Source organism: Microchirus variegatus, assembly GCF_963457635.1.
Source record: "Microchirus variegatus genome assembly, chromosome: 12".
NCBI lineage: Eukaryota > Metazoa > Chordata > Actinopteri > Pleuronectiformes > Soleidae > Microchirus > Microchirus variegatus.
In genome coordinates this window covers 19,764,517-19,786,347 of record NC_139813.1, presented here as the reverse complement: position 1 = coordinate 19,786,347, position 21,831 = coordinate 19,764,517, and the positions used below count along the sequence as shown (strand labels likewise).

At 42.1% G+C, this 21,831-nt stretch overlaps 3 protein-coding genes across 3 annotated transcripts; 1 reads left to right on the top strand and 2 right to left on the bottom strand.

The window, feature by feature from the left end:
* Positions 1 to 2,436: 2,436 nt before the first annotated feature.
* Positions 2,437 to 9,623, top strand: tram2 (translocation associated membrane protein 2; the record flags this gene model as incomplete). The annotated part of the gene is made up of 11 exons (XM_083898446.1): positions 2,437 to 2,556; positions 5,284 to 5,359; positions 5,590 to 5,699; positions 6,650 to 6,766; positions 6,867 to 6,925; positions 7,205 to 7,289; positions 7,447 to 7,517; positions 8,433 to 8,537; positions 8,702 to 8,845; positions 9,286 to 9,443; positions 9,547 to 9,623. The coding sequence occupies 11 exons, from the start codon at positions 2,437 to 2,439 to the stop codon at positions 9,621 to 9,623; spliced, it is 1,122 nt and encodes a 373-aa protein (XP_083754572.1).
* Positions 9,624 to 10,796: 1,173 nt separating this feature from the next.
* LOC310934778 (EF-hand domain-containing protein 1-like) lies at positions 10,797 to 15,988 on the bottom strand (the record flags this gene model as incomplete). Its single annotated transcript, XM_083898575.1, has 10 exons — positions 10,797 to 10,825; positions 10,917 to 11,060; positions 11,164 to 11,377; positions 12,423 to 12,560; positions 12,653 to 12,885; positions 13,586 to 13,763; positions 13,847 to 13,996; positions 14,081 to 14,368; positions 14,441 to 14,668; positions 15,923 to 15,988. The coding sequence occupies 10 exons, from the start codon at positions 15,986 to 15,988 to the stop codon at positions 10,797 to 10,799; spliced, it is 1,668 nt and encodes a 555-aa protein (XP_083754701.1).
* A 1,916-nt stretch (positions 15,989 to 17,904) lies between these two features.
* LOC310934776 (EF-hand domain-containing protein 1-like) lies at positions 17,905 to 21,154 on the bottom strand (the record flags this gene model as incomplete). Its single annotated transcript, XM_083898573.1, has 9 exons — positions 17,905 to 18,035; positions 18,136 to 18,349; positions 18,457 to 18,603; positions 18,689 to 18,921; positions 19,018 to 19,192; positions 20,003 to 20,152; positions 20,233 to 20,520; positions 20,595 to 20,987; positions 21,089 to 21,154. 9 exons carry the CDS (start codon positions 21,152 to 21,154, stop codon positions 17,905 to 17,907), a joined length of 1,797 nt encoding a protein of 598 aa, XP_083754699.1.
* Between the last annotated feature and the right edge of the window lie 677 nt (positions 21,155 to 21,831).

Genomic DNA, 21,831 nt, shown 5'->3' with positions numbered 1-21,831 from the left:
CTTTCACACGAATCAGGGAGAGTAACAGCGACTTATCAACATTAAAGGAGGCCACCAGCTTTTTTGGGGAGGCTGTTTTTTTTTAGTATTTTAGGTTGAAAAAGCTATGAATATTTCACCTCTAAATGCTTATACACTGTGGGCATAGTACATGCAAAAATTGGGATAATGCTAAGCTAGCCTGCACTCGAGCCATATCATTAAAAGGTGATAGGCAGTAGTGACACCATCAGCAGTGTTTTCATTCAGCAGCTACAAGCTAAATAAAGAGCTTATTAGCCTTAAAGGTGGTGTATGTATTTCACACACACACACACCTTCTATTTAACACGTTTTTTCATTCTTTTTTGGCAGCAGATGTATACTGTGCAGCAAAAGGAACATTGGTCACCAGGCTGGACTAAAACATTAAGGAAGAAGCCATGAGTTAAACACATATGCAGCTGCTTTACGATCACAGACCTCTGATGGGTCTGTATTACATACAAGAACCTACTGTTACTCATATATAATAACTGCCAGCAATTATGGGGATAACGAAGTTAATCTTGAATCAAAAAGGGGACAGGACTATTCTGATCCTTCAATATTTATCATAAGCCAGAGCTTCGTTGGCTTTTGTAAAAGCACAAGTATCTTTGGTATCATGTGTCTATTGCTGTGATTTTTTTTTCTTATTCCCATAAAAACTTAGATCAAAGTAGATGCCAGTCTGGCAAAATTGTGTGTGATGTTTTAACATTATTTACATGTTGACCATGTATTTTGCTGAAATGTCTTTATTTGATGAAATATTTAAAAGGAGAAAAAAAATGTTGCAGGCATTAACTTTGAATTCAAATGTTTATTGTAAAACTGATGTGTAAAAAAGATGCTGTTTGCTGTTTCTAAAGAGTGAATTCATCTTTGTTCTGTTTAAGGGATGAAATGCACAAAGCAGTGAAATGATTCTGGGGTTTTTTTCTCTCTTACCTACATGACTGCCTACATGACATTTTCAACTGTGAAGTGCAAGGCCACTGGTGGCTTTATAAAAGCAATAAATAGCCTACATATTGGGTTGACTGGAATAGATGTGTTTGTTATTATTACCTCTGCCAAGGAGGTTATTTGCTTGGTTGACGTTTGTCTGATTCTTAGCAAGATTTCACAAAAATGACAAAACTGATTACCATTAAATTTCGTGGAAGGACGAAGGATGACCTCAGCTAACTTTGAGCGAATCTACTGACGTTTTCTGTCTTTAACAGTCGCAAGATAAGTGGTTTCACTAAGGGATTCTATTTGATCTTTTAATCAATGTCACTATAACACGGGTGGAAATGATCACCAGTGAACTGTAAATGCCAATGATGAGTAATTAATTAAAAAAAAATAAGACTTGATGTGCATATTTAACCCTTTAACAGGGCCAGGAAATGGCTTTTGCCCATTTTTACAATTTACTGCATGTTAAAATGGTGTATTAACAATTTAAAATGGACCAAAACACTGTAGTTGTACACAAACACACAATTAATTGAGTAAAGTAATATTAAGTAATGCAAAGTGCGTTTGTCGAACTATATACTACTCTGATAAATAGGTTTTTTTTAAAGATATGGGCTTTGTTATTACTTAATGTCAACCAGGCTGCATAGACACGGGTTATTTTGGGTTTGGGACCTTCAAAATTGCTAGTTTGACGATTTAGTGATGCAATACTTGCCTGATAGCACAAAATGTGTTTACTTTAGTTATTTCATAGGATTTGCAAAGACTATTTTTTCTGTATTTATAAAGTTAATATGTTGGACCCGGTGTGTGAAATACCCATTAATAATGGGGGGGCGGGGGGGGGGGGTCCCATTTCCCATTTGTTGCGCAATACTGTTTCACCACACCAGGTGCCATCCTGCAATATTGGCTATCTTCCCTATCAGATGTGGGCTTTTCCACAGTACCATATGGGAAGCAATTCATTAAAACAGTTAAATACAAAATTACAAATAAAATAATTTATATTTTATAAAGGATAAGAAATCATGCAAATTATATTATGCATGTAGATCATATGTGTAAAACTAAAATTACAAAAATCTTTAGGAAAAAAACATGTTTGGACCCCCTTCAAATTTTGCCTTTGAGGCTTTCAGGGGAGGGGGTCTCGAATGTTAAAAAAGGCCCCCTAGACCCCCCTGTATTTCGCACAGTGGTTGGACCCCTTTTGGCCCCCCCTCAAAAAGAATATCCTCGACTCGCCCCTGCTGTAGAGGGGTTTCCCATCTCCGACAAAAAAAAAGGTGAACCTTTGCAGAGTCGGTTTCCTCAAAGAATGGACTCGCCCTTTAAGAGGGGCGCGCATGCGCACCCGAGCGAGAAAGTTAACTCCTGAACTTCGTAGTCAGAAAAAATTGTGATTTATAAAATAGCAGGGAAAAACGGCGGCGGACTGACATGGCATTTCGCCGCAGAAACAAGAGCTACCCTTTCTTCAGCCAAGAGTTCTTAATTCAGAACCATGCCGACATCGTCTTCAGTTTTGTCATTTTCATTTTGATTGGATTGATGTTTGAGGTGAGGTGAACTCGTCTTTTTTCCTTTTCCCCCCTCGTCTCCTCACTCAGCTGTTTTAAAGATGACAAAGATGAAACTTCTCGACGTCACCTCATTTCATTCACTCATACGCACTTTTTTGTTTATCGTCTTCTCCCTTTCATTTACTATTTGTTTTAGCTTTGTAAATGTAAACCGTTGAGCTGCCTTTGAGCTTCGTGTCACCGTTTGTTGTCAAGTTAACAAGTTTAAACGGTGACTGCTCCAAAGCTAACTACGACTGATTTAGACGGAAGCACCAGGTTGTGCACTGCATTTATATCGCTAGCTTAAAACTCGTCGGTAACTTTGCCATTAAGACTTTCATTGCAGGATGACTTTCTTGAATTGAGGGTTCAATGAGGGCATAAAACACTCGTCAGTCGACAGAGACATTCGCAACTACTTCAAGAAAACTGTATTTCACTCCCCAAAATCACCTGTTTTGTGCTCTTTGTAATGTCCTGCTCCAGTTTCCATTAAAAGTCAAAAGCGCTGCAACGTTTCTTTTTTTTTTTTTGCTTCCAGAAACCACGTAGAGACAATTTAGACAGAAAACGGACCGTTCGGGGGAATTCAAATTAAAAGCTTCGTTGTTGCTGCGCCGGCATTTACACAGCACGTCCGCCGTATTGATATCTTATTTTGACAGGATTGGGGCGGAAGTGGTGTGAGGTTTTTGTCGCTAGCTGGACTTTCATAGTTAACTGCCACGTCTCAATCTCTGAGCCGTTGCTGCTGCTGCTGCTGCTGCTGTGAGCTTAGCTTCTCTGTAAACTGTGTGTTCAGACCCGGAGGGCTTTCACTGCGGACACCCTGGGTGTCTGAATTACTCAGGTGTTTCTTTTGCTGAGTACATGTGTGAACACAAGCGAGGACTGGACTACTCCCAGACCGCAGCACAGTTTCAGTCCGGTTGTTCTCACTGGTTGTGGTCGCACAGCTGCCCGAGTTAAAAAAAAAAAAAAAAATTATAATCAGGGGATTTCCTTTATTTTTCTCGGTTATGTGGGAAAAACAAGAGAGAAGAGTCGTCCTGCAGCTGGTGTTGAAATGAAGATTTTGGTTTCCACAGGTCATCCGTGAACTGGTAACAGGTGACACAGACCTGGCAACCCATCAGAGATCATTCTTCTATTATTAAAAAGTATCTTACCAGAAAATGACTTTGGTAGAAGTTGAAGTCACTTTTTCATAATATTACTTACATAAAAGTCTTTAAGCATATGACATTAACTCTACTTAAGTATCAAAAGTATTTTTTCTCGTATAAAAGGTACTTTTTACTAAAAGTATATATAAAAAAAGTGAGTTTATTTATGGTATTATTTAGCTATGGTAGCGCAGTGGTTTGGCAAGTTGTCTTTCAACTGGAAGGTTGTGGGTTCAATTCCTGGCTATATGTGCCCTTGAGCAAGACACTTAAGCCCATGTTGTAGCCTGGGAATGGGTGAATGGCAAAAATATAGTGTAAAGCAGCTTCTTCTTCTGATTTTATGTGGTCGCAGCGAGTAACAAAGATGGTTGTGGTCGAGTCAAAATATGACTTGCGTGAGTGCTTTGTTACTTTACCACACTGATTTATATCTACACAACTTGTATAGAAGTTTACAAAGTGTCCTGTCAGACGAATAAAAAAAAAAAAAAAGGACACTAACGCTCGAGTCATGAAAATGGAAATGAAAACAAGGAAACGGCTCGCACGAAATAGCAATACATCACATGATTAGAAAGAGATAATAAGACAATATTACATAAGGGCAAGTCTGTAAAACTAGCTCTAAAAAGTGATTTGTGATCACTTTTACTATTTACTGTTGCACTTTTGTTGTCGTTCAGTGTGCACAGTTGTTTACTGAATGACAAGTGTGTGGCTAGAGGGCATTCCCTTGGTATCTTTTTAAAAACGCTTAAAAGTCAATTCTAAAATGCACAGGGAGTGAGAGGAGAGAAGAGGAGCCAGGGATCGTGGGTGATGTGATGTGAAGGCCATCTGTTAAAAGCAGACAGATGCTTCGCTGTTCAGTTTTTTTGAACTCTTGCGGTTTCACGGATCGAGGCAAATTTGACGGTGTTTGTGTTGCCGTTGTTGTTGTTGTTGTTTTTTTTCCCCACTAAGTGGTTTTGACACAGTGGTTGTTAATCACAAATGTATCTATGAAAGAGGAGTTGTTTCTTCAAGAGCTCAAATATTTCTCTACTACAGCCAATATAATTATTAAGCAACAACAAAGTATTATTGTTTCCTTTTGGAAACTTCTCAAGCCTCTAAATGTGAAATCTGTACTTTGGCAGATGTGGTCACAGTTCACTGACGTGCACTCACGTATGCAAACAGCGCCCACAGGTTGACATGAGCGTACACTGTACATTGAAGAGAGGTCACAGGCCAGAGAGGTCACAGGCCAAAGCGGTCTGGACAAAAGCTGCATCTCGTGCATTCTTGTGGCGACATTTGACATAAAATGTGTCAGTCACAGCCACAGCCTTCAAATCCCAGGTTGATACACGCCTTATCATGCTGACATATTTCTCCGTGGAAAACACCCCGAGGGAGTTCAGCTTCCAGTGGCCAATTACAATGCCAGAGGACGATCGACTCTGAACGGTTCTGCAAAGCTTGAATCCGACACCTGTCGCACACACTCGCGCATCCGCGTCTCGGTGATTCACAAACGTGCTAACTGCAACTTTTCGTCTCATTTCCAGGCAACAGCCAAGACGGCCATACTGTTCATTCAGCCCCAGTACAACGTCACCACGCTATCTACGACTACGTCACCAGGTATGCGGCGGAACGATGATCGCTCATATTTTAATTCAGTCTGACCTATTTATTTTGCACACCCACAGTTTCACTTCTGCTGTTTTTTCCCCCCACACTCTGTGACTGAAGTGTGACGATTAAAGAAAAACAACTTGTTGCTGCTCCAGGAAGTCAAACACGTCTTTTTAAAATGTAAACATGCTCTGTGTGCGCTCTGTGTTTGTCGCACCTCCGATTTGTGTGTTTAGAGGGAGAGGTGACGCTGTATCATTACGGATGGAAAGACGGCGCCACCGTCCTCTTCTATTTCTTCATCGCCATCATACTCCACGCGGTCGTGCAGGAGTACCTCTTGGATGTGAGTACATTATAAGCACTGTGGTACAAAGCATGGGGAGGGAGGGGGGCGGGGGGTCAAAGGTCAGTACAAGACAGACAGACACTGTCATTCCAAAAAAAAAAAGTTTCCTGGAAAGCAAATGATCATATAAAAGCCACGTAAATATTATTTTATCATTGAAAACAAACACTAAGATCTCTGCTTCTCATGTAGTTTGTGCAAAATCAGTCAATCAGTTATTTCCAATAAGTCTTACCTAAAATAATAAATAAAGCAGCATCTTGACTTCTTTTGTTGCAAAAAGGAAGAATTAAAGGCGCCATATGTAAGAATGTGGCCAAAAACGGTTACTACACTCAAATTCAAAATACCGAGGTCTTTTAGGTTTTGTTTTCTCCGCCATTGTAGCTCAGACATAACTGGCAACCCGCGCTTGCTCGGCAGCTGAGACTCTACTGACTGCAATGATTGGTAGACGGCGGTAGGTGGCGCCACATGCCAAAACATGAATTTAAAACATTTATTTATTACATAATGCACTTTTAAGTGCACAAAGACATTATTTTCAAGTGATAAAACAAGAAAAATACTTGAAATATTCAAAGTGTCTGCTCTGTTTACCGTTGCACGGTGCTATATAAACCAGGATGTGAGCCGGATGTGTTCAACTGTGGCTGCAGATGTGGAGACAGAAGCAGAAAGACAGAGCTTAGCATTTGATCCAACCTCGTGTCACCGTTTAGAAATAGGCCAGCGAGGAGAGAACGAGCTCGGGGGGGATTTTATTTTAGCTTCATTACCGCAATTTCCAAAAAAGAGTCCCCAAAGGAATAGTTCTTCAGCGACGGGCCATAAATAGCGCCCCGCTTGTCTTTTCTCGTCCCAGTTATTTGTGACTCTTCCTCGTGCGTATGACAATGACTTGTCTATTATTAAACTAAATCGTTGTTGTTTTTGTGTCGCTGCAGAAAGTCAACCGGCGACTTCACCTCTCCAAAAGCAAGAATACCAAGTTCAATGAGTCGGGTCAGCTGTGTGTGTTTCACCTGGTTTCCAGTGTTTGGAGTTTTTACATTCTCATAACAGTGAGTTATGATTTTAACTGTGGCATATATTTATATTTTCTTATTTTTCTTATCGCACTGTGACAGCACTAATCGTGTGTTTTAATTTCCTCTCACACAGGAAGGATATCTCCTGCATCCCAGCAGCCTGTGGGAGAATTATCCCCACGCACACCTCAGGTATGTCAGATAATATAAATGTGGTGGAATATTAACCATTTACGTGACCTTAAAGGTATTTAAAGTATATTTTAAATATAAGAGAATCACACCGTACAAAGGGTCAGAACCTCTCGAGTGAACACTCTCAGGCTCAGTGGAGCTGCTTTTAAAGCAATGCCTTCTTTGTTTGGATTATTGGACACATAGTCAATGACAGAGATGATAATGGCACCACTTTTCTCACCCTTCTCCCTCCCTGCCTCTCTCTCTCTCTCTCTCTCTTTCTCTGTGCTGCAGGTTTCAAGTGAAGTTTTTCTACCTCACTCAGTTGGCTTACTGGCTCCATGCCTTGCCAGAGCTCTACTTCCAGAAAGTACGCAAGGTCAGTACAAAGGCCCTGGGAACAGGAGGAGTTCAGGAGTGTGTGTGATAAGACAAAAGTGTGTTTGTGTGTGTGTGTGAGACAGAGATGGAAAATGAAAGAACAAAAGGTACCAGGGTTTTAAAAACGCAATATTTTTGTTCTTGTTGTTTTTCAGGAAGAGATGCCTCGCCAGTTGCAGTACATCTGCCTCTATCTGCTGCACATCTCTGCAGCCTATTTGTTAAAGTAAGTGTCCGGCAACAACAATGAACACATGAAACCTCTACACCTTTATGATAAAGTACAAATATTTCTACACTTGTTTAGCCATTGTCACGATAACCAGAATTGACTGAAAATCTTGTGTCTGTTTACGTGCATGTTAAAAGTCTGATTTTAGTCAGACTAAGACGATATTATTATTTATTTTTGTCATACATCACTAAAATCGAGCTAGTATTAGTCAGACTAAGATACCTGGACAATACGATTCATAGTCCGATTACTCTTGCATGTGTATGCTGAGTCGGACTTGAGTCGGACTTGAGTCGGACTTGAGTCGGACTTGAGTCGGACTTGAGTCGGACTTGAGTCGGACTTGAGTCGGACTTGAGTCGGACTTGGTGTTCTCACCAAAATTTCCTCCGTCATGTAAACACGTCACTAAAATCAAGCTAGTCTTAGTCTGACTAACATACGTGGACAATGCGATTCATAGTCCGATTACTCCTGCATGTGTACGCTTAGTCGGACTGGAGTCGGACTCGGTGTTCTCACCAAAATTTCCTCCGCGTTCTTCGGCTGAGAAGTAGAAGGAGATGACGTGTAAACTGCAGTACTGTATCATACGGCGCCGATTCGGACAACACGCCAACCGATTAACATACAGAGCCACAGTATGTATAGTCAGACTTTTAGTCAGACCAAGACAATAATTTGTTGTTTTTAATGTCATGTAAACACACACGAGATTCGTAGTTTGTTTTTCTGTGACGTAAAGGTCAAATAGAGAGATACAACGCCACCTACAGAGGCTTGGTCAGACGTACACGGCCAAAATACAGATTTTCTCCTCCGCAGTTGTCTTAGTTGGATTACAGCCTTAGCCTTAAACGTAGTTCCTTCTGTGTCTGAATCCTTTTTGTTGTCTTTCTTGTGTAGTTTGAGTCGTGTAGGCGTGGTTCTCCTCTTCCTCCAGTATCTATCAGAGCTGGGCTTCCACATTGCCAGACTTTTCTACTTCACTGATGAGAATCATCAGAAAATGTAAGTCATTTTACGACTCGTTTAACGGCTCAGAATAGCCTCCTTGACCTGTGCACTGTTGACGTTTCATTGAAACTAAACTCTCTGCATCACGTTTTCACCCTTTATGACCCATAACAACACATTTTATTGCTGCCTTAACTTCTCGGCGTCTTGTGCTTCAGGTTCGACTTGTGGGCGATCGGCTTCGTGTTCACACGGATGGCCACTCTGACCCTAATGTTCCTGGCTGTCGGGTTTGGTTTAGCTCGCACCGAGAACCAGGGCCTGGACTTAGAGATGGGAAACTTCAACACTTTACTGATTAGGTAAAAAAACAAAACATATACACATTTGTTTATAATGGTTGATTTATGTGGCACAGTTATTACTTTATGCAGCTATTTTAACAATCTTTTATTGGATAGACAACAAAATAGTGGGCACTGCACACACTGGTGTGTTCTTTCATGCGAGATTGGGGCAGAAGTGGCTCGTTTTGGTTCACATTTCTAACCGTTTCTCTGGCATTTCTTATCCAATCACAACCAAAGTCGGCACAGCTCACCCTGTTGCCATTATTAAGTCAACTGCCAAGTTTGACGCCTGTCAACCAAACTGTCGGACACTTATGCTATGTTTAGTTACTGTAAAACCCTGAGAAATGTTAAAAAGAATGATCCTTTAGACCTTGATTCAAATTATCGTTTCAGTAAGCCACATTCCTGACACACAGCTGCAGTAATCTTCTTGTCTTCTCCTCCTTCAGGATGACTGTTCTACTGTTGGTCTGTTTGACCCAATCTTGGCTTCTATGGAAGTTTATCCGCTTCCAGCTCAGGCGTTGGCGGGAATTCAGACACGAACAGGCCGTCCGCAAGAAGACGGCGCCTAAACAGCCCCTACGGACACTTAAGAGAGACTCGCGTGAGTAGAATCGACCACCGCTGTGTTTCCTAATACTCCCCGAGAGATTTGCTCCAGTATTTGCTCTGACGTCTAACCTCACTCCCTCCTCTCCCTCCGTCAGTTGGTCACCACGAAAACGGAGTTCTTAAAGCGGAGAACGGAGCCTCTCCTCGGACCAAGAAACTCAAATCACCCTAAAGAGGACGCACAAGACTGAACCTGAACCAAGTGGCCTTAACCCAGGCTTAAGCCTAACGGGGGGGTGGGGGACAACAGTGGCCACCAACTGGCCACCAGGGGGCCCTCTGGTTGACAATGTCTTCAGATGCTTAAAAGGGACTCGGTCGCTGCAGATTTAGACTTCGAATGCTGGACAAAATGAAATCCAAAATCCTGAGCCCGACAGACATTTACTCTTCTCATCATATCAGTATTTTTATACACCACCCCCCCCCCCCCCCCCACACACACACACACACAGCTATCCCATTCCTATGGAACACCATTGTCGGTGTCGAATGTGTCCGTGGCTCCTCCTCACACTTTAAAGTACTGTATTTGTTTGTAGCGTTGTCCGACTCTGCTCGTTCTCGACTCTGATCCGTTGGAGGAAGAAGAAGAATAAAAAAAAAAGAGAGAGAAATGTTACAGATGATGAACAATAAGAGCTTACTGTACGCTGGCCTTAGCATTTTCCCGCTTTTTTTTTAATTTTATTTTTTTTCAACCACGTGAGAAAAAGGGATTCAGGCCAAACAATAGTGTTCACCTTAGACTTCTTCTTCTCGTGATGATGATGATTCACGTCTAACAAAACCAACAAACCCTACGATTGTCACTGGTCACTTCACAGATATGTATCTATCAAGTATGTATGTTGGACATTATACTGTAGCATGCCCATTCCATGTCTCTTTTCTTTTCCTTTTTAACTGTTTTTGTTAATTACTTTATTAAATAATGCAATTTTCTGAAATAAGTGTATAGTTTGTGTTTACACTGCACACATTTCTACTGGAAACATTAGCTTTTTTTTTATAGCGAGGAACAATGTAAATGATGTTAGATATTATTTATAAACATACTGTAATCTAAAATGCGGTGGGGGCAAAAAGAGAAAATGTACTTGATTTTCAATATCAAACCTAACTGTATGTGTGCATATTTTATTTTTCGTTTAAAGTAGCCAATGTACTTTTTTATATAAATAAAATAGATATTTTAAATTTAACCACACCTACAATGTGTATATTTGACATGTTCAATTAGACAAATTAAATTAAAGGTGTAGAATATTCAGTTTTTATTTATTGTGTCAAAATGTGTTCTTTAGCAGCTTTAATTCACATTCCTGTGAGACTTCGTCCGTCGTCACGACGACAGCTCTGCGACTTCACCACCTAAATTAAAAAAAAGAGAAGTTTGGGCTTAATTTGATTTGTATTGTCTAAACATTTATTTAGATGACTATGCTGATGCGTTTTAAATCACCTGGTTGCTGGTCATCGCCCGTCTCCACTCCCAGCTTCTGCCGCATTGACTCCAGCGTCTGAGAAGGGATCTGACTCGAGATGGACTCCAAGTACGAGAGCACGTACGGTGCAGCTTCAGTCAACACAAAGCGGTGGCTAAAAACTACGGCAACAAACGCGAGAAAGACGAGTAAGTTGACAGTGATATTGATGCCGACACAGGAAAACAAAACAAACAAACAAATTGAGGCCACTGTGGATCTCACCTTCCACTGTGGCTCCGATTACTAAATCTACAGGCGAGTAGAGCTGGGGAGTTTCCGCGGTAGAGCCCGGCTTGGGGACGCGAGTCTTCTCCAGGAATTTGCCAGCGAGGATGCCAGAGTTGCGAGAGGGTTTTTCATAAATGGAGATCATGTCGTTGGAGAGGTGATAGGACAGGATGAAACGTCGGCCCTCGTCTTCGGGATTCTGGGAGTCCTGGAGGTCGTGAGGGTCATAGGTCAATAGTGTTTGTTTAACAAGTGTTTTTTTTTCTTTATTATTATATAAATAAAAAATAGTCAAATAAAAATGGAGCAAGACAAAAATAAAACAATAAAAGTGTAGAGCGCAAACATTACGTAGCTATAAAGTTTGGGGAAATTATTTTAAAAAGGCTAAGGGTTAGCAATAGCAGATCTCTAACAGAAAATGTACAATTTGTTTTATTATTGTAATTATTGTTATTATGAATAATAATGACAATAATAACAATAATAATAATAATAATAATAAAACAAAATGTACATTTTCTGTTTTTCATCATAAAATAATAATAAAAATCATTTTATTTATATGCCCCTTTCCAACACTCAAGGACACTTAACAACAAGAAACTACAATAAAAACAGTATTAATGAATGAATGAATTAATTAATTCATTAATTAATCAATCAATTAATTAACAACAATGAGAGTAAAACAATAAACTCTAAAATGACTCTAAAATGGCTCTAAAACACAACATACCTGATATTTTGATAAGATTTTTTTTCATGTGTTTGTTTATTATTTAAATTGCTTATATGATATATAGTTTTTTCAGTGAATATGTAACAGTGGAAAACAAGAATATGGCTTCTGATGCTGCTCCCAACTCTTGTGGCACTTTACATTAGTTTAAAAGAACTGTAGTTTTCGATTGCTATGACAAAGGATATGCACCGTGATTCCCTTTTATAATATAATTATATATCATCCCATGTGGTGTACAAGTTAACATGATAGGTAAGTGGGAGAACATAGTTATAAAGTTTTATAACTATCTACAACTTGTAAGAAAGGTTGTGTATCCTGTATGAGTTGTCGTATAATCTCAGTTTTTACTGTTACGGATCGATAAAAACACGTTTCCTGCGTCTTCATTATAATTTTTCCGCTCTGTGGGTCACTGTGGGTCACTGTGGGTCACTGTGGGTCACGGTTGAATGCGAGCAGAGGCGCTGACATGGACAAAGATGTTGTTTCTGTGTTATTATCTCACCAGTATGGCACCGTAGCGCAGCACTTTGTGGTCGTTCTCCAGCATCTTCAACACATTCTTTCTGGGAGGTTTGGGAATCAGAGACAAACAGTTCTGGAGGGAATCTTCAAGTGAGCCGTAGCCGTTGTACGGAGGAATCTGTGGCCGCTTTGAATCACATATAGAATAATATAAGAAATTGTGATTTTACAATACAAAGCAAGCATCCATAGTTCCTCCTAGTTTCTTACCTTCTTCCTGTCCCGGTGCACGTCCTCCACCTTGTTTATTGGTATTTCAGTGGCTTTCATTTCCACGTCAGGGTGATGGCTGAGGAAATACTCTTTAGTGAAGCCGTCGCAGTCGTAGAGTAAGAAGCGACGGCTGAGCAGAGTCAGTTTTTGACCCAGCTGGAAGTCTTTGGGGGAGTAAAACTCATGCACGTCCTCTGTGGAGAGCTCCAGCACACAGCTGGGGAAGGCCTCTGACAAGAAAGAAGTGCAGGAATAATAATTAAAGGTGCATTATGTAATAAATCTAAAGCAACTGGCCGTAAAATCCTCCTAATATGTCACAGAGACTCAGGAATAATGTTCATATAACAAACTGAACTCACCAACACAACAGTACAGACAAAATATTTGCATTAAAAAAAATATTTAGGAGACTGCAAATTATGTTTATGTTTTGAAATCATGTTTTGGCATGTGGCGCCACCTACCATGCGTCTACCAATCATTGCAGCCAGTAGAGTCTCAGCTGCCGAGCAACCACGAGTTGCCAGTTATGTCTGAGCTACAATGGCGGAGAAAATGAAACTTAAAAGACGTTGGTATTTTTCATTTCAGTGTAGTAACCGTTTTTGGCCACATTCTTACAAATGGCACCTTTAATTTCACTTATATAGTGTTTTTTTTTACTCTGGACTTTTCCTATTTTAGTTCACTCTGTATTGTATTTGACTGTTTTATTTGCATCTTTTGTATCATTTCTAAATTAGAACCTTTTTGGGGGCTAATTATTAATGGTATTAAGTATTAATGAGCCCTCTGTCGCCACAAAATGTCCACACTGCACTTTAAATTCTCAATCCCTCCGTTACTTACTCACAATTTCTTCTTCATACAAACTCTGTAGATACAGTTTGGTAAGTCCCACCACAGTTTAAGTTTTGAGACTCTTACTGGGCTTGAGTGTCTTGTGCAGCCTCTGTCTGCGCATCAGGATCGGGAAAGGATCCCGACCACTGTTGGGCTTGTGGACCTCCCTGACCTCCACCGTGTTGTCCACCAGGTAGAACTGGACGGTCACCGGCTTAGTTTCCCCGTCGTCGTCGTCCCACAGAGCAAAGAAACGCAGCACCTGACCGTGGAGTAAAATGTTACTCTTCGTCTCTGTTGATCGCACAAAACAAAGATTAGGAGTTGTGGATTTGTATTATTCACCTTGCGGTCCATGGTGAGAAACTGTCGCATGCTGTCGCTTTCAGGTGGTTTTGTGGCGCAGGGCAGAGGGTTCTCACGATGATTGATGTAAGGATCTGCTGGCATCTGCTCGGGGTCCTTCAAAAGGATGCCTTGACTCTCCATGAAGTCCTAGATAGAGGAATTTAAACACCTGCCATTAAAAATATCCACATTTTGATGATAATACTGAAAGAGAAAGACATAAACGTGTACCTCAGTGAAAGCATCACACTGCGTGATGTGGTACTTGACGCCGTACACCTGCAGGTCCATGCCAACGTTGAGGTCCTTCCACAGGTAATGATCTCCACGCTCGTTCTTGGGAAAGCGATGCCGCTTCAGCAGCTTCCCCTGTGGGATCCCGGAGTTCTTCACCGCGGGCTCGAAGATGCACATGCTGTCATCCTCCAGGTAGTAGTAGATGATGACGGGCCGGACGCGGTACGTCTCTTCAGGGGAACTCAAGTTATCCTCCTGGAAGTACGCGAAGAAGCGCAACACCTAGAAGAAACAAAAGGGATGGTGAGCGGTCGAGGAGACATGACAAACCATCAGATCTTCTTCTTGACCTACCTTCTTGTCAAAGGCCACGTAGGCTGGGACGAATTCTTCAGAGAGGCCCTTGTCGAAGGAGCCCCGCGTGGGCCAAATATCGGGCGACTCAAAGGTCAACTCGCTCTCCTGCTGCTGGATCAGCTGCTCCGACAGAAGAGGGTCCTGTCCGATGCCGACGGTGGGGCGACGAGGCAGAGCGTAGCCACATCTGTAGCTCAGTGTCTGCGGCCGATGGAAGGAGGACTTCTGCAGGGGAGGAACGCCGTGAGCCTGCAATACTGACACTTTACTAATATCTGTGGAGATGCACTAAAACAGAGACTTAAAGGTGCCATATGTAAGAATGTGGCCAAAAACGGTTACTACATTCAAATTCAAAACACTGAGGTCTTTTAGGTTTCGTTTTCTGACGTAACTGGCAACCCGTGGTTGCTCGGCAGCTGAGACTCTACTCGGCGGTAGGTGGCGCCACATGCCAAAAACATGATTTCAAAACATAAACATAATTTGCAGTCTGCAAAATATTTGTTTTTAATGCAAATATTTTGTCTGTACTGTTGTTGTTGGTGAGTTCAGTTTGTTATATGAACATTATTCCTGAGTCTCTGTGACATATTAGGAGGATTTTATGGCCAGTTGCTTTAGATTTATTACATAATGTCAGTCTAAAACTGACTATTAAGTATTAGCATTTGAAATAAGATAAATATACGTCTTTATACGACCCAGAATCATCTCAAAGTGTCTTTAACAGAATACAAAAGAACAAACACTGCTATCCAACCTACTGTAGGAATCTTTGAGGGAAAACTAGTTACTTCTCAGTGTTTCTGGTGGAGCCACAGGTTGGGCCACTAAGAGGTTGGTTATGGGCCACATGTGGTCCACGCACCGCCATTTGAATAGACTGGTTCGGCAGAATAAGACAAAACTGTAGATTTTTGTCTTATTCTGTGCCGTATGTAGATGGTTTTCTTCCCATATCCTGCACAGATATTGTATATACACTAAGTTCAACTTCTATAATGTACGTATTCTTAGCTTTTTTGTGCAGTAATTTATCTTTCTGGATAAATTTTAATTTGTAGATTCAACCAAACTGACTCTGACTCAGATTTTTGAAAGTGATAAATGTTGTTTTTTGTAAACACAGCACAGAATCTTCCATTTATGAACAGAATGGTATCATTTCAATTATTATTTTTTCATCTTTATTGAGAAAATGATTATTTATGATGTTTTCTTCAGTTTTGTGACAGTTGTGGGTCTTTACTTAGATTCCTAAAATATCTCGCGTGTGGGGAGTTCATACAGTTTCGACAAAATCTAAGAAATATGAATAAATCTAATTTTTTTTTTTAAAAGACTAGTATTATTTGTCAAATACAAGAGGCTACTGATGATAATATATGTTCTTTTTTAAATCCATATAACATAAAACCCGCTGAAAAGATCTAAATTCTTTCATAGGAATGTTTACAACAATTAACAAATACTCACCGTTGCGTCCCGAAAAGTGTTCCCTGGCAAAAACGGTAATCCGTGACAGTTCCGGTTCCAAGACATAACTCACACTCCACTTTTGCGTCTTGTATTTATTTTATTTTATGGTTTTTTTTATATATATATTGTATTTATATTAAGTTGAAGTGTTTCAGCTCGAGCTGTGAAACCCTACGCGACAGAAGCACCGCGGTACGTTTACCGTCTCCATGGAAACGGCACAACAGCAAAAAGCAAATAAACCAATTAAGTGAATAAAAATAAAGAATTAAAATAAAACCAAATGAAATATTAAGTGATTCAATCCAATGATAATCTTTAAAAAAATAATATGAACTCGTTATTTGTGTCAGTTTATGTACAATTTATTCAAACAGTAGTGCCACATATTGACCACCAGGGGTCAGGCAACAACAACAAATCACACTGAGCGAGGGCAATGCATTATAGTACGAGTTTGTGAGTTATAATCACCTCATTTATCCATTAACTGCATAAATGAAGTGAATAAATACAATAAAAATATGATTTTTAAAAAGACATCATGTTTCAAACAATAATTTAATCCATGCACAAGAGTCCCATTATGGTCTCATTCAAACAGACACTGACGCAGTTTAATCCCATTCACGTTTAAACAGAGTTCACAGTTGAATCTGTGGAGTCTTTTCCTCGTGCAGCTGAATCAATGATGATTTAACATCTTAGTAAATCAGTTGAGGCTCAGTGTCCTGGGCGTGTTTGTCCCGTCGTCTGTTCGTCCACATCTCTGATATTTGTCTCCTCGAGCCTTAGAGACACAGGAGAGAGACAACTTTACCACATCACAGACTCTTTTATCCAGATCTCACTAAATGTTCTGCATATTCATAGAAAGACATCTCTTGTTTCCCAAACTTATTGAAGAAGAAAATGGACGCTACAATATGAGACTATACTACACTGAACGCCTTGCTCAGGGGTTCTTACCCAAGCTCTTGACCTGGCAGGGACTCGAACCAGCAACCTTCATTCAGGTCCACAAGCTGCCTGATCACGGGCTGCCCAAAATAAGTCAATACATAATGGAATATTTTCTTACATTATTAATTCTTTGTATTGTTTTTAGTGGCTCTGTTTGTCCGTGAGTATGTTTGTGCTTCCACACTTGCACTTGCCAATATGACCAGCAGAGGCCGCCAGAGGCTTGTTTTGCGTGAATGGGGATGAAGTCTGCTATCTCTGATTATTGCCTCGTTTGTTGTTGTAGACGGTAGAAGAACATTTGTGCTGTGAGTTAAAACTTTCTTTTCTTGCAAAACTGTGAATGAAAACAAACATACTATATAATTATTATATATATGTTTTATATATATAATCTCCTTATGATTTGAGCACAAGATCAACCCTGGGACGCTAGAAGACGATTTCGGTTTGATTTATTTGCCTATTTACATAAGTAAGAAGACAGTGTCCAACATAAAGTGGTGCATGTTTTATATTTTGTCACTCAGTATTGTAGTAGTTTGGGAAAGTCCTTTATATTTTATATATAATAAATAGTATATTTAGGGCACAAATTAAATTGTGAAGGCCGAATAATAATATTATTCTCCTTTTCTTTTCCATAACTGAACACAACTGAAGATGAATGGAGACAGAGGCCAAACCCTCGTCTGCCTTTGATCTGTACATTTGTCACCATGGCAACCGCGGGTTTAGAGGATTTCGTGCGATTTCGATCGGTGAGGAGTCGGCGTCGTCTGCCCGGAAATGCGCATATTTTCATGAAATTGTCAGGGGGTGATGCAGGTTGTCCACCTTCTCTCTAGCACCACACAGTGGACACAGTGAGCAACAGCAGCTTCCCATTGTACGCCGTTCAAAAGTCCACGCGTCCTCTGGTGCCTCAACAGAATATAAGGACAAATCACACATCAACAACTTACGGAAGTGACACCTACCGGCAGAACGTTTCTAAAATAGCTAAATTGAAACAGCTAAATCGTCTGGTTTCCCATCTTCTGACGCAACGAATCCAACGTGCGAACGGGAATCTCACTGGCCATGGACTCCAGGTACGTGAGCACGAAGCGGGCAGCGTTGGTCAACAAGAAGCGGTGGCTAAAAACTATTACAGACAAAAGGGGAAGAGAGAAAGAAAGAAAGTAGACGTTAGTTGTGCTGAACTCTGACTAAATACGGTAAATAACGTCTGCCGTGAAGCTCACCTTCCACCGTGGCTCCAATCGCAAAATCTGCAGGCGAGTAATACTGGGGGTTTTCCATCGTGGAGTCCGGCTTGAGGATTCGCGTCTTTTTGAGGAACTTGCCAGAGATGATGCCGGAGTTGGGAATGGGCCATTCATAAATAGAGATGGTGTCAGTGGACAGGTGGTAGGACACGAGGAAGCAGCGTCCGTGGTCTTCCAGATACTGCGATTGCTGGATAATGTTGGATTAAAAAGGTTTAAAGATTAACGCTCTGGATTAGAAACATCACATTTATTAATATTCTGTTATTGTTATTATTATTATTATTATTATCTCACCAGTCTGGCGCTGTAGTTCAACACTTTGTGGTCGTTCTCCAGCATCTTTAACACGTTCTTTCTGGGAGGTTTGGGAATCAGACACAAACAGTTCTGGAGGGAATCTTCAAGCGAGCCGTAGCCGTTGTACGGAGGAATCTCCGGCAACTGTAAAGCAACACAGACAAGTGAGAACAAGGAGAATACAAATATTTAAAGTAAATTTGCATTCCATTGTTTTTTTCCCCCTCACCTTCTTCCTGTCCGGATGCACCTCCTTGATCTCCGCCATCGGCATCTCAAAGGGCGTCATGTTCATGTGAGGGTAGTTGTAGAGGTAATATTCTCGCGTGAAGGCGTTGCAGTCGTACAGGAAGAAGTGTTTGCTCCACAGCGTTATCCTTTTACCCAGCTGGAAATCCACGGGCGTGTAATACTCTTCCACGTCCTCGTCCGACACCTCCAGCACACAGCGCGGGAACGGCTCTGCAAAAGAAACGAGACGATTTGTAAACACGGATCCAGCTCCAAATCAATTAAATTCAAAAGCTTCAAAAACGCGATATTCCCCGAGTTACTTACTCTCTTTGAGTTTCTTGTACATCCTCTGTCTGCGAAAGTACTGACAGGCGTCCCTCATGGTGCTGTGCGCCGGGATCTCCCTGATCTCCACCGAGTCGTCCACGAGGTAATACTTGATGAGCACGGGCACGTTTCCTTCTTCGGTGATTTCCCACATGGCGAAGAACTGCAGCACCTTCGAAAACACCCACGAAAAAACAGACTTAGAATTTTCTCCCGACAACTGCGAAGTGGTCGCCCGACAACGCATCGGGAGTCCTTGACGACTTAAAAATGCGTATAAAGACAGTGCGTCTGGCTCGCGACAGCGGGAGGTCAGGGTTTAGGCGATTAGCATATAGCGCGCGCTAATTAGCATATACCGCGGGAACTTTTGTTCCGGAAAAACAAAAAGCGGGGGTGAAGGAGGGCGCTTGGACGCTGTACGTGGTGCACCTCCGAAACCAAGTGCCCCCATCAGGGGGTCGTACCTATGTTCCCCGGGTCCTATGTTCCCCGGGTCCTATGTTCCCCGATTGGGGAGCATCGGGCCTTTTTTAAAAAAAAGGGTCCTATGTTCCCCACTTTGTGGAAGCCTGGGTGTGGAGCTCCAGGGTAAAGGGTTAGGGTAAGGGTCCTATGTTCCCCGGGTCCTTTTGGGTGAACAGCGGGGAACATAGAACCCTTTTTTAGAGAAAGGGTCCTATGTTCCCCGGTCACATACAAAGCGGGGAACATAGGACCCGGGGAACATAGATACGGTCCCCCTGATCAGTATCTGGTCGGAGGACGAGATCCAGAAGAAGCTGGGAGTCATCCAGGAACAAGATGGCCTTCGTAAAAATGCAACAGCTGAATGCGGGAGGCCAGCTACGATCGTACAGTCGAGCAAGTAAAAAGGAAAGTTGTTAGCGCCGCGGGTGTCCTGCCAGATCTCCGGGCGGTGTGTCTAAAGACGTCGAAAAAAGGTACGAAAACAAAAGGAACACCCTTTCTCTGTATTTACCTTGCCTTCCATTGCGAGGAATTTGCCCCGGCGGTCGAAGCACGAGGGCGTCGTGTGGCACGGCGGGTGGAATTCCCGCCGTTTGGTGTACGGGTCGACTGGCATCAGCTCGGGGTCGTTCAAAGTAACGCCTTCACACTCCAGGAATTTCTGTGCATGATAACGAACAAGAATTCATGTCAAGAACACGTCAACACGCTGAAATCACAAACACAGTTTCACAGTCGTACCTCCGTGAAAGCATCGCACTGCGTGATGTGGTACATGACCCCGTACACCTCCAGGTCGATGCCCAGGTTGAGGTCTTTCCACACGTAGTGATCGCCCTGCTCGTTCTTGGGGAAGCGGTGCCGCTTGATCCTCTTGCCCTGGAGCATCCCGGAGTTGGTCACCGTCGGCTCAAACATCTCCATGGTGTTGTCCAGCAGGTAGTAGTAGAGGACCACAGGGCGCACGCAGTACACCTCTTTGGCCGAGTACTGGCAATCCTCCTTAAAATATGCGAAGAAACGCAACACCTGCAAGGAAAAAAAGGAACGGTGAACGATGACACGAAAGAATTGGACAAGAAAAGGCCTCAGAAATCCCCTACCTTGTCGTTGTTGATGTACCCTGGGGTGTAATCTTCGGACAAGCCCCGGGCAAAAGACTCATGTGGAGGTCTACTATTCGGGGGCGTAAAGGAAAACTCATATTCCCGCGGGCCCGACCTCTTGGACAAAATGGGTTTGACTCCTCCACGGAAAGGCGGACGATGGGCGACGTTCAAGCCGTCCCTGTAAACCAGGGTCTGCGGCCGATGGAAGGACGACAAATCCACGGCGAGCTCGTCGACGCGCAGCGAGTCAAAGTCCACGTCGATCTCCCCGTGCGTGATGTACTGCTCCAGTAAAAGGGGTTCTCCTCCGATGCCAACAGTGGGGTGATGGGCCAGATTAAAGCCATCCTGGTAGACCAAGGTCTGCGGACGATGGAAATGTGCTTTCTGCGGGGGGGGGAGGGGGGGGGGGAGAGATCATTCACGAGGTTATTCACGTGGTTCAAATCAACAACATTCTAACGTTTCAAAACAGGATTTAACGTTACCGTTATATCACGAAAAGAGTTTCCCGGTAAAAACGGTAATCCGAAGTTGTTCTTGTTCCAAGACATTTTTTTTTCTTCCTCCCTTTGTTGGAAGGTTGGTGGGTGTTCAATAGGGAGTTGACACCTACAGAGCGTACGTGTGTGTGTGTGTGTGTGTGCCACAAGTGTCAGGGTTCACAAAGAAATCTGTTAGCTCGAGGTTGTTCGCTATAAACAGAGCAATAACGACGACACAAAAAATGATGTAACGCACATCAAAGGCACGAGATGAAGGTGACAAGACAAGGTAAACCTGAGGAAGAAGAAGGTGAAATCTGGTTAGCATTCTGAGGCTCTGATGCTGCACACTGAGAGGTTCAGCGCTGCCCTTTACTATTCTTAATCTGGACATGCCTTGCACTCATTTCCAATGGGGAAAATTGTGGAGAAAAAAGTTAAAATCAACCGATATGAAAGGCTGCATAAAGGTACAGCCCATGGCCAGGAGGAAAGGAATTCTGCTCCTAACTGGAAGGTTGCTGGTTCAATCCCAGAGGAGTCAGTGACTGGAAAAGCTGTGTAACAACGATGAAGAATTGGACTTAACTTTCACATGAACTAAATCGAGCAAATGCCAGCTACAACCAAAGATAAGATCACTTCTCCGCACACAAACTGTAGTGCCCTTAAATTGCCACCAGAGGGCGGGCAATGCCAATAAATCTGTTGTAACTGCCTCGCTTTACTACTGGATGAAGAATAAT